General features: G+C 40.4%; 1 protein-coding gene across 1 annotated transcript in view; it reads left to right on the plus strand.

The window, feature by feature from the left end:
- MYH9 (myosin heavy chain 9) overlaps window positions 1-11,563 on the plus strand; it is a 62,221-nt gene that overhangs the window by 39,740 nt on the left and 10,918 nt on the right. The window contains exons 17-28 of the mRNA XM_018564705.1: window positions 12-88; window positions 180-340; window positions 2,249-2,357; window positions 3,039-3,170; window positions 4,462-4,668; window positions 5,834-5,971; window positions 6,076-6,199; window positions 6,797-6,968; window positions 7,550-7,762; window positions 8,453-8,597; window positions 9,982-10,188; window positions 10,336-10,440. Coding sequence (XP_018420207.1) covers window positions 12-88; window positions 180-340; window positions 2,249-2,357; window positions 3,039-3,170; window positions 4,462-4,668; window positions 5,834-5,971; window positions 6,076-6,199; window positions 6,797-6,968; window positions 7,550-7,762; window positions 8,453-8,597; window positions 9,982-10,188; window positions 10,336-10,440 — 1,790 coding nt within the window. The remainder of the gene's footprint in view (window positions 1-11; window positions 89-179; window positions 341-2,248; window positions 2,358-3,038; window positions 3,171-4,461; window positions 4,669-5,833; window positions 5,972-6,075; window positions 6,200-6,796; window positions 6,969-7,549; window positions 7,763-8,452; window positions 8,598-9,981; window positions 10,189-10,335; window positions 10,441-11,563) is intronic.

An 11,563-nucleotide genomic window follows, 5' to 3' on the forward strand; every position in this document is an offset into this window, starting at 1 on the left:
TTTTTTTCTCTCTCAAAGATATGAAATTCTCACTCCAAATTCTATTCCCAAAGGCTTCATGGATGGAAAACAGGCATGCGTTATAATGGTACGATTAAAGATTTGTAAGATTCGGTATGATATAGGTTCTATGAGTAGGTTCAACACAACATGTGATTTTTTTAATGTGTCTTCTACAGATAAAAGCCCTTGAGTTGGACTCTAACCTTTACCGTATTGGTCAAAGCAAAGTGTTTTTCAGAGCAGGTGTCCTAGCTCACCTTGAAGAAGAGCGGGACCTCAAGATTACAGATGTGATTATTGCCTTCCAGGCCTGGTGCAGAGGCTTCTTGGCAAGAAAGTAAGTAAATGAGAAACTGCATTTAGGATTTGTAGTTTGTATCAGATTATAATGAAGGTTTTGAATTAAACCATTCAACACACTACAATAAGCTTAAAACGGTTACGCTCACTACTAGTGGCATCACCACCCAAAAAAAGATTCAATATTTCTTGCTCGTTTATTAAGGCTCATTAACCTTTCAGTTAATCTGAAGCCTACAGGAGGATTGGACACTGGCAAACCAAAAAAACCTATAGCAGCCCAGGATAATTCCTCCCACTACCAGCATGTGAGTTTTTTTGCTAGTGTCCTAGGGGGTCTGGATGCCTCTTCAGCTCTGCTTTAGGAAAGACGCACATTAAGGCTGTTTTTACTAAATCACTGTTGGACACATACTCAGGATTATTCCTTTTGTTTGCCTGTTCAGACCAGAGATACAGTGGGGGAAAGCATGTCTAGCAGGTTTCAGGTATTCCGGCCTTTCTCAGACCCCACTGCTCCTGACCCCTGCCCATCCCTTTTTTTCCCCCCCTTCTCTCTTTACAAATACTTTGTCAACCTCATTACTTTTCTTGCTGCTTTCTCACTTTCTCTTGCACTTCTTTTTTTCTTGTCATACTTTTCTATCCATAAATAGAGGGGATAATATGAAAGTGACTTTTTAGGCTCTGGGTTCCACGTAGGGCAGTCTCCAGACTCCGTTCTGGTAAAAGTGAGCCATGGCGCACTACAAAGGTTCCCAGCCTCAGCGCTTGCCCTGCCTCAGAAGACTTGCTTTGTAAATTGATCAATTGGGCCAAGGAGTGGGAGTTACCTCATTTACCTAGGAGCGCTTTTAAAAATCCCTTGGATCCCTGTTTGTTTTGTGGAAGGGGTTAAAGCTGTGGGACTGAGGAATGATGTGCTGTAGGACTGAGCAATTATGTCACCCCCTGGGTGGAGTGTCAGGTGAGGCTTAAGTGCTCATTTTGTCTAAGGGGACTCAAAGCAGATATACTTGCCTGATTCTTGGTCCCGTGGTGGTTGGCACTTGCACGTCTTCCACTCTGCTCCGGTTTTGGAAAGTCCTTCGGTATCCTTACATCTATTGCAAAGTCAGTGGACATGCATTAGATAGGTCAACGGTCCTTAGACCCCAGGAGCCCAGGGGAGGAGACAAAGACAAAATAAGGACCTAACCCTTGCGGTGTAGCCCCACTCCAAGGGTACATTTAAAAAAAAAAAAAAATACATTTTGATGCCCTATAGGGAGTTTGAGATTTTCCATATTATGGCAGGATTTTCATGGATTTAAGTGTAGGATAATGAAGCTTTTGTACATGCATACAGAGCCAGACCTGTGTTTTGCCAATAAAAACTGGTGTATGTATAGAAGGATGGAGAGGTTGAAGTAATTCAAAAAAGGCAAATGGTATATTAGAATTGATCTGAAGTGGTACTTAATTGGTATTTTTTAATATTGTATCAAGTCTCATCCTAGTGCCAAGCTCTGCCCTAAGACCTCTCTATTGCCAAAACAGTTAATGGCCTCTGAAGTTATTGCATTTGACAGCGGGATGACTGGGTGGGGTTCAATACCAAGTTTGATAAACATTAAAGCTCCATGTGCAGCCTAAGCCTTGGATCCAATGCCGCTCCGATTTTGAAGACTTATCACACTTGCCTATTTGCCTACAGATGATACAAGTTACCTGCTCTTCAGCATGGATACTTTTTAGAAAAATATTGAGCTAGGTTGGTTTCACTATAATTAATTCTGGGGAGTTTTAACTATATTCAGCTTAGTAATTTTATATAGAACTATTTTTTTAGACTATTGCTGAGCAAATTAATCCTTGTTTGGTAGTCACTGATGTGGGAAGCACAGGATGTCATATACTAATGTTTTTAATATGACCTTTGAATTTAACTGCTGCTTATTCACAGAGCATTTGCGAAACGGCAACAGCAACTCACCGCCATGAAAGTGATTCAGAGGAATTGCGCAGCCTACCTTAAACTGAGAAATTGGCAGTGGTGGAGGCTCTTCACAAAGGTTTGTTTTAGCTTTTGTTGATGTCTTCAAATGTTTTTGCTATTGCATGAAATGGCTTCTTTCAGTATAGTTGAATAAGGACATTGGGAGCTAAGTGTAATGGCCCGTTCAAACCAGCAAACTGAGCTGGCTGCTGGTGTGTGCTGACAAGTGCAGTAGAGATAAGCACATCCTGATTGAGTGCTATCGGCACAGTGCTGTGGTTGTACCGGTGTGCACCACATTGTGCATAAAGTACTGAGCTGTTTAAGAATAAGGCAAATTGTCTTTGTGTGTTTGGGCTGTCCTGGAAACCGCACAGTCCCAATGCATTTGGTGTGAATGGGCTCTAAAGGATTACTTGTGCTTTTCTTTCAAAGATGGTAATATCCCCAAACATTTTTTTAAATATTTTTAAATCTGATAAGTTTTTTTATTTAATCAAGAGTCGGGTACAAAGAAAAAAGTGTACATAATACAATAGAAAACAGACAGTTAATATCCAAAAATTTAGTTGGGAACACAGTGGGGCCACTTGCTCAAAGCTTCTGGTTTGTCACTTTTAAATCCATTAGTTCCTGCAATAAAATAAAATAAAAACATTGCAGGGACTAGTTCATTTAGAAAAACTCAGTGACAAGTAGTAAATTGGTAATATGTATTACTAGTTAAGATTTAATCAAAATGTAATTTTTTTTTTAGGTTAAACCACTCTTACAAGCGAATAGATTTGATGAGGAGCTGCACACAAAGGAAGTAGAACTTCTGAAAGTAAAAGAACTTCAAACTGCCTCTGAACAGAAACTTTCAGAAATGGAAAGCCTACAGATACAGGTGAGATTGCGTCAAAATGTTTAGATTGTCTACCATTAGTCAGAGTTGCAGCCAAGGCTCATTGATGCACCTGGAGAGTGAAGGCTGGCCCATGTAGTCCGATCCAATAGAGCTTCTGTAGGTCAAATTGTTGAAAAGGCTAATGTTGGTTCTGATGGAAAGGTGCCTGAATACACAGTGCATCACAGTTTGGGGCTGCATAGCCGTAGACCAGTCAGGGTTCCCTTGCTGACCCCTGTCTACCACCAAAGGGCCTACAATGGGCATGTGAGCATCAGAATTGGACCAGGTGTGATGAATCGCATTTTCCCTTACATTTTGCGGATGGCTGGGTGCGTGTGCTTCGCTTATCTGAGGAAGGGATGGCCTAATGATGCACTGTGGGAAGAAGACAAGCTGGCTTAAACAGTGCAACACTTTGGTCAATGTTTTGCTGGGGAACCCTGGGTCCCGCCATTCATGTGAATTTTACTTTGACACGTGCCACCTACCTAAACATTGTTGCTGACCAAATGCATCCCTTCATGTAAACAGTATTCCCGGACAGTGGCCTCTTTCAGCAGGATAATGTGCCCTGCTACACTGTAAGAATGGCTTAAGGAACACAATGAGGGGAATTTATCAAAACTTGATATTCAGGGGAATAGCTGAGGCCATTTTTAAATAGAAAAAGAAATTGCGGACAGAGTCGTCAATCTTTTTCTGCAGCTTCTATTCTAAAATAATGGAAAGTACTCAGTACAGAGGCTTCTTATTCATTCAGAAACTTAAGTGTTTTTAAAAGTGCAATAGTAGAGCTACACTTATAAGGTATGTTGTGCATAGTATACATTTTAAATGCAGCCCTGCCCGGGATTCTCCTGCAGCAACAGATTACTATTATCCTCAAGCAGGAAGTCAGTATTGGTGCGATTTTTTTTTTTTTTATAAAATCACACTTTTCAGCAACCTATCACTGCAAAAAATAAAATACAGATGAATTTAAAAAAATCCCTACTCATGCCTTCCTCCAATTTGCAATCTCGTCTACCCATTTCTTCACGCTCACACTGTCCGTTAGTCCAAGTCTTAAGCAAGGTTCTGAATAAATATATACAACTTAGCTGGAGAACAAGCCATGACGAGGGATGTTCAACCAAACAATGAGTTATATGTAGAAGTGTTAGTCAATACTGGATGGAGAGATTTTTCGGTTTCAAATTTATGGATAACAAAGGGTGTAGAAGCTTAATTTTATATTTTTTTTTTTTTTTTTTGTGTGTGATTATCTAATTATCCTTTTCTGACTTAGCTTCAACAAGAAAAAATGCAACTGCAAGAACAGCTGCAAGCGGAGACTGAACTCTGTGCAGAAGCAGAGGAAATAAGAGTCCGTTTAGCGGCCAGGAAACAAGAATTGGAAGAAATCTTGCATGATTTGGAGTCGCGGGTGGAAGAAGAGGAGGAAAGATGTCAACTTTTGCAGACAGAAAAGAAAAAAATGCAGCAGAACATTGGGGTATGCCAAATGTGATCGGCTTTTTTAAATTTTATTTCTGCACATGTCTACTAAAAGATTACAGCATGAATTCTTGATAGTTTGTTTGCAAAGATTGTGATAAACCCAGCTGCCAAACATGGTACTCGTTAGTGAACTTGGTTAACTGTCCAATTGTACGCATAGACATGAGATGAGAGCCTCAGGCATTAAATGTTTTTCCTCCCTGCAGCATACGTATTGCCTACCTTTTTTTTTTTTTGCTAACTGTGTCAAGTACTATTTGACCATACTAGTGCCACCACAAAACCTTTTGAGCAAACCCCATTAAAACACACTTTTCCTCCCAGCCCTTTTACTCTCATGATTTTCATTGTTACTGAGATGGTACTTTGCCACGAGCAGTATTTTGTAAAGCTCTATATTTTTTTTATGCCAGTTTCCAGTACTGACATGCAGAAGTACCTTTTTGTCTATCTTGTGGGAATGTCCCACAGTGGCGTAATTGTGGCCTAAGATATCCCATAATATTTGCATTGTGATGGGCTTCACCCTCTGCAAAGACCCATATGTTTCTCCACTGACCAAAAAGCCAGGGGGCTATACCCCAAACCAGTTCAAGCTGCTACTACACATATTTATGGCTGTTTAAACTATGATGTTCTTGTTCTCCTGGAAGACCTCCTCACGCTCCCATCAATTTTTTTGGACCTTAACGTCATTTACCTTCATGCTGTATTTTGAGAAACTCGCCATGCAAGAAAATGATTGTTTACACAGTTGACTGACATCCCGGGATTGACAATCCCCCCCTTACCCAAATTACTACCTTCCATTGGACCTCAATGTTATGAGTCCAAGGGCCAGCTTCCAGATCTGTGTAAGCTTATAAAATTGCAGCAATTCTGCGAATATACAGTAATGTTTTTATGGCTCTTAAGTTTCTCTTTGAAACTAATGCATAAATGGTGCATGTTTTTTCTAGTAATATCTGAGGAAGCACAGATGCTGGGGTATTAGCCACACCTCTAGGAGGCAGAGCACTAAAAACAGAATTTTCGCCCTATACATTGCTTTACCTTCCATCCATTTTTTAAAATCCAGCTAGCAGGTTAAAACCACCTTAATTTGTCTTATGGGACATTGGATGCAAAGTAGCTGTGTTTAATTTTAAATTTTTGTGTAGGAACTAGAGGAACAACTAGAAGAGGAAGAAGCGGCCAGACAAAAGTTACAGCTGGAAAAAGTAACTGTTGAGGCAAAACTTAAGAAGATGGAAGAGGAAGTACTAGTTCTGGAAGATCAAACAGGCAAATTGATCAAGGTAAGGACCATGTAACGGAATTAGTGTGTGTACACGGATATTTTAGGAAAAGCTTATATATTCAATATATCATTGTGAAATATCTGTTTTTTTGCATGTTGTAGGAGAAGAAACTTCTTGAGGAACGGGTTGCGGAATATACCACTAACCTAACAGAGGAAGAAGAAAAGTCTAAGAGCCTTGCTAAACTCAAGAACAAACATGAAACCATGATCTCTGACTTGGAAGGTATAACAAATTGAAGGCCATGCTTTTGCAGCTCTTTCAATTGCATTAATGGTGACTGCATACATGGTTGCCTGTTTTTTCTATTTTATCCACTGCCCGTAGCCCAGGAAGTTTGCACTGTGTGTTGAGCTCAGTCAGGAGTTAGAGCAGAAATTGCAGCTTAGTGTAATGCTGTACAGAGGCTAATGTGACAAGAATAGACCATACTTTAATAACTACACACCTGTCCTTGAATGTAAAGCTGCAGTATAAAAAGAACTTAAAGGAAATCGTCCTTAACCTCTTGCCGTCCGCCCGTAGTAAAAAAACGGACGGACGGCACTGCAGCATCTGCGGGTTGCCGTCTCCAGACGATTGTCATGGCTGACCTCTTCTCAAAATCCTAGTTGCCTGGCTCTCATGTTGACCCCCATTGTTCACTGTGGAGTTGGTGTCCTGGAACATGCATACCGATTTTCTAAACTATTATTCTCAAATGTGTGTAAGAACTTTTGCTTGAAACTAATTTAATTTCCGTTTCATTATAAATATTTCTAGATGTTTTCTAGCCAGGAATAAATCATAGACTTGATTGCTTATAATAAAATGTCTTTGCAGAGCGCCTTCGCAGAGAAGAGAAGCAGCGTCAGGAGCTAGAGAAGACACGCCGCAAGTTAGAGGGAGACAGTACTGATTTGCATGATCAGATTGCAGAGCTGCAGGCACAAATTGCTGAATTAAAGTTGCAACTTGCTAAAAAGGAGGAAGAGTTGCAGGCTGCTCTAGCAAGGTTAGTAGCATTGTTTGCAACACATGTTTTGGTGATATGAGATGGAACAGTGCTGACTACTAGATATCCTATACAGAATGCATCTCTTGTATAAGGGTGCTTAATCTGCTGTACCAAATGTTAATCTTTACGGAAGAGTTGCTACAGATCTTAAATTAATGAAGAATCTTGAAACACTTCTTGTGAGCACCACTATGCTGATCCTTTGTGGCTATGGGACTCCTTGGCACAATTATAAGACCTCATTTATGACGTATCTGTTCTACATATTTCATGTTCTACAATGCTGTAGGAATTGTTGCTAGGAAGTAAACTGAACATCTTTCATACACCTAGCTTGATATCTTTCCTATGTTCATAAATGCGGAAGAGCTAAGTTTGTAAGAGGCCTGATTACGTTGCCTTGCTTTTTTTTTTTTTTTGGACTGGTGCAGAAACCTACCCTGCCACTTTAGAGAAAATGTGTGTTACTGTCCTTCCCCTGCTTGATTTTGATAGAGGTTATAGGAATTGGTGGCACAAGCTCATTACCTATCCATATGCTTAAATTCTCTCAAAATACTTGTGTGCTATATTTCTAGGGTGGAGGAAGAAGCTACACAGAAGAACATTGCCCTAAAGAAAATTCGAGAGTTAGAATCTCAGATTGGTGAACTACAGGAAGATCTGGACTCTGAAAGAGCTGCACGCAATAAGGCAGAGAAGCAAAAGCGTGATCTTGGAGAAGAACTTGAAGCATTAAAGACTGAACTTGAGGATACCTTGGACTCAACTGCAGCGCAACAAGAACTCCGGTATTGACAATTTTTTTTTAATAATGAAAGCGGTGTTATTTACTAGTAGTATTGCAAAAAAAAAAACAATCCGAATTTGCAGCCCAGCTCACGCTGCATTTCCCCTGCAGGTGCAAGTTGTAAAGTGTGTGCTCACCATGCATGAATAGAAACCAAAGAATAATTGCACTCTGCAAGATACAAGCGATGAATCCTGTGTTGATGCAAAATCAAGTGTACATCACAGTAAGCTCCACAGACTAAAGAGCAAACTCCTGTTACATGTTTCACCAATGCAGCTTACTCATAGGTCACGAGTAAGCCACATTGGTGAAACATGCAAGAGGAGTTTGGTCTGGGGAGCTTGCTGTGATGATCACTTGATTTTTGCATCAATAAACACAGGATTTATCGCATATATCTTGTGGAGTGCGGTTATTTTTTTGTTTCCATTAACATTTACTAGTTTATTTTGTGTTTTTAAGATGAATTTGACTTTTTAAATCTATTCCCTTTTTTGTATCACTTGCCCCTCCTACTACATGGTAAGCTCTCACGAGCAGGGCCCTCCTACCTCCTGTACGGAAATTGTATTGTTGTATTGTCTCCAATTTTGTAAAGCGCTGTGCAAACTGCTGGCGCTATATAAATCCTGTATCATAATGTTATCTATAGATGAGGAGTAACTTTTTTGTGTTTTTTGTTTTTTAGAACGAAACGTGAGCAAGAGGTATCGCAACTGAAGAAAATTTCTGAAGAAGAAGCTCGACTTCATGAAGGCCAAGTTCAGGAGCTCAGACAAAAGCATGCACAAGCTGTTGAGGAGCTTTCTGAACAGCTGGAACAGACAAAACGGGTAAGAGCCAATTAACATACGTTTAACCCTTCTTAAAGTAGAGGAATTAAAAAAAAAAAAATTGTTTACATATGCAAAAACATCGTACTAAGATAGTGGCATGCGGATCAGTCTTTTGCACCCAATGGCCAACTGAGCATCCTTAATGCCAAGCTTTAACATAGAGGTAGCCTAAAAATGTATATCATATTTTTTCCATCTTCAGTTCATGTGTTTTTGGTTTGTTGCCTATCGCTTAGATGGAACCTGGCTCCTATGGAAAGGGAGATTTAGGCAACCTGGTTATGTTGGTACTTTGACTGCCATACTGTCTTTAGTTGTACCTTCAACCCTCACCAGATACTATGTGGTGCACAGGCTTCGTAAAGTAAACAAAAAATTTCCTTTACCTTTGACTGAGCCAGTTCCTCCGTTTGTCTCATGGATTTTATCTTAGCAGTTGTAAAGGGATGCTTACCATCTTTTCAAAAGCCAGTCTTGCTGAAAACACCATATAGCTTTATATATATAAATATAAATCTTTATTTAGATAGTTTTCAAATTTTACAGAAAGGAAAAAATAATGCAGATAAGTATGAAGAGTGTACATATGCAGTTGTGCAACAATAAGAATATTATAGCATTTTGATACATAGTATGCATCTGTACAATCGGATAACAGTTGGTGTTGGGTATTTTCGGATGGAAGCGCAGGGAAGACACGGGTAAGTTAAAACCGCTTTTAAAGCGTTTTTATAAAAAAAACTTTTTGCATAGATCTGCTCCCTAGCAGGGTTTAGAAACCCTTTAAGGCCGGGTTCACACCTAGGTGGCATTGGTTTTGGCATTTTATTAAAGGGTACATGAGGATGCGCGTTTTAACTGGCATCTTAAACATTGCGGGCAATGGACGAATGCACACGAAAATTTGTAACATGCTTCTGCTGCAAGTTTTCAGGTGTTTCTATTGAAGTCTATGGGGCAAAAATGCCCAAAGAAGCTCATGCACCTTTCCGGCCATTGGCGTTTTGCTGCGCAATCATCGGATTTCTTGTGTTGCGGTTTAAAAGCGCTTTTCCAACTGCTCAAAAACGCCTAGGTGTGAACCAGTCCTAATGCTCCTTGTGTGGTTTAATACTACAATGAAAGTGTTCATCGAGAGAGCTCCACAGAGCTCCACATGTAACCCATAGCTTTGTGAACATGCCAGAATATATGCCTGAATCCCTTTATTGCAAGTAACGAATAACCCTTTACTGTGCTGGGAATGTTAGTTCTTTCTTTTTTATACAATGTATATCATTTCACGTCTACCAGAAGAAGGTATGCAAGATTGTGTGTTTTGGCTTTGAATTAAATCTGTATTGCTGTGGTAACACCAGTGGGGTTTTTTCCCCCTTCATAGGTGAAAGGAAATTTGGAAAAGGCTAAACAAGCACTGGAGAGTGAACGTAATGAACTAGCCAATGAGGTGAAAGCTCTTATGCAAGTCAAGGGAGACTCTGAGCACAAGAGGAAAAAAGTAGAAGTACAGCTTCAAGAACTGCAAGTCAAAGTATCAGAAGGTGACAGATTTCGAGCTGAACTATCGGAGAAGGCAAACAGACTGCAGGTACAGTGCAGGTTTAATAACAAGAATGATGGAGAGAGAAGGGCAGATTGTGGGAGTTGTAGAGGCACCTAGAGATGGGGAGTGGAGTTGGAAACTTTATTTACTTATAATTTATTGTGTAAATGTGTAATAATATGGTGTCTTTAGGTTGAGTTGGAAAACGTCTCAAGTCTCCTTTCTCAAGCGGATAGCAAATCTATCAAACTTGCCAAAGATTTCTCTACCTTGGAATCACAGCTACAAGACACTCAGGTATGTGCAACCTTTGTAGTTTTATTTACCTATTCCTATGGAGCACTGAGAACTGGAGGTTTAAAAAAAAGTATATTCCATGGATTCTTGAGCGCCTCTGGAGTCAGGAAGCTGGGGCTTCTAATTGTCCTAGTTGCAGACAAACCTTAGAATCGGTGGTGGGGTGCAACACGTTTTGTGGTGAGAATTTTTTATTTCTAACAAAACAACTTTATTTCACCAATAAACATTTTAATACAGGGTGCACCCATGAGCACTATAGATTTCATAAACAAAACAGACCACAGCATAAACTATTTTGCTTTTTGCTCCTGAACTGATATTATAGTGTATCTATTGAAGACATTCTCCACCTACACTAGACCTCCTCCCTTTGTCCTCAGTATACTTACATTGGCTGTCCCCATCATATTTAATGAAGGGGGTCACCCATCAGGGTCTCCCATACACAGGTTGTCCCTAGATTGCACCTTTAAAATGCTGCTGTGACATTAGAATGGAGCTGGGAGGTGTGGGTGGGAGAAGCCAGGATGCGGGCAGACTTCGGGCTGCAGGGGAGGACAGAAGACTAAGCTCTTCTGCCCTCAATGCTCTGCAGGTACAAAGCTGACATCATTGGTTGCTAGGAATACTGCGGTCCTAGCAGCCAATGACTGAGGACCAATAGGGACCTGCGGCAATCGCGATACGCGGTCCAGATATGGACAGAGTAGCGGTTTTATCCGGACCGCAATTGCCATTTATGGACCCCTGCTTTAGACCAAAGGATAAGCGGGCCAGAAAACAATCCAGACTGTTTTAGATTTTCTGGAATCTGCAGTGACAATCAAAGAACAAGCATCTGCCACGCTCAAAGTTTTATTTATGACCATGCGTCCTGTGCGCATATATCTCAATACAAATACTTTTTTTTTTTTTTTCCTTTCCCAATAGTTTAACCCTTTCGCTGCCAAGGACGTACGGCATACGGTGCTACAAAAGTGCTTCCAGCTGGCCAGCTCAGCATGCCGTACGGACCTGGCATTTACAGTTCTACTATAAGCTGATGGTCGCCTTAGCGACCATCAGCTTATAGTAGAACTGTTCAGCAGACTGTCCCCTTTAAATTAATAGCTGTCATCAG

The sequence above is a fragment of the Nanorana parkeri genome, unplaced genomic scaffold (genome assembly GCF_000935625.1).
Source record: "Nanorana parkeri isolate BGI_ZX_2015 unplaced genomic scaffold, ASM93562v1 scaffold774, whole genome shotgun sequence".
Taxonomy (NCBI): Eukaryota; Metazoa; Chordata; class Amphibia; order Anura; family Dicroglossidae; genus Nanorana; species Nanorana parkeri.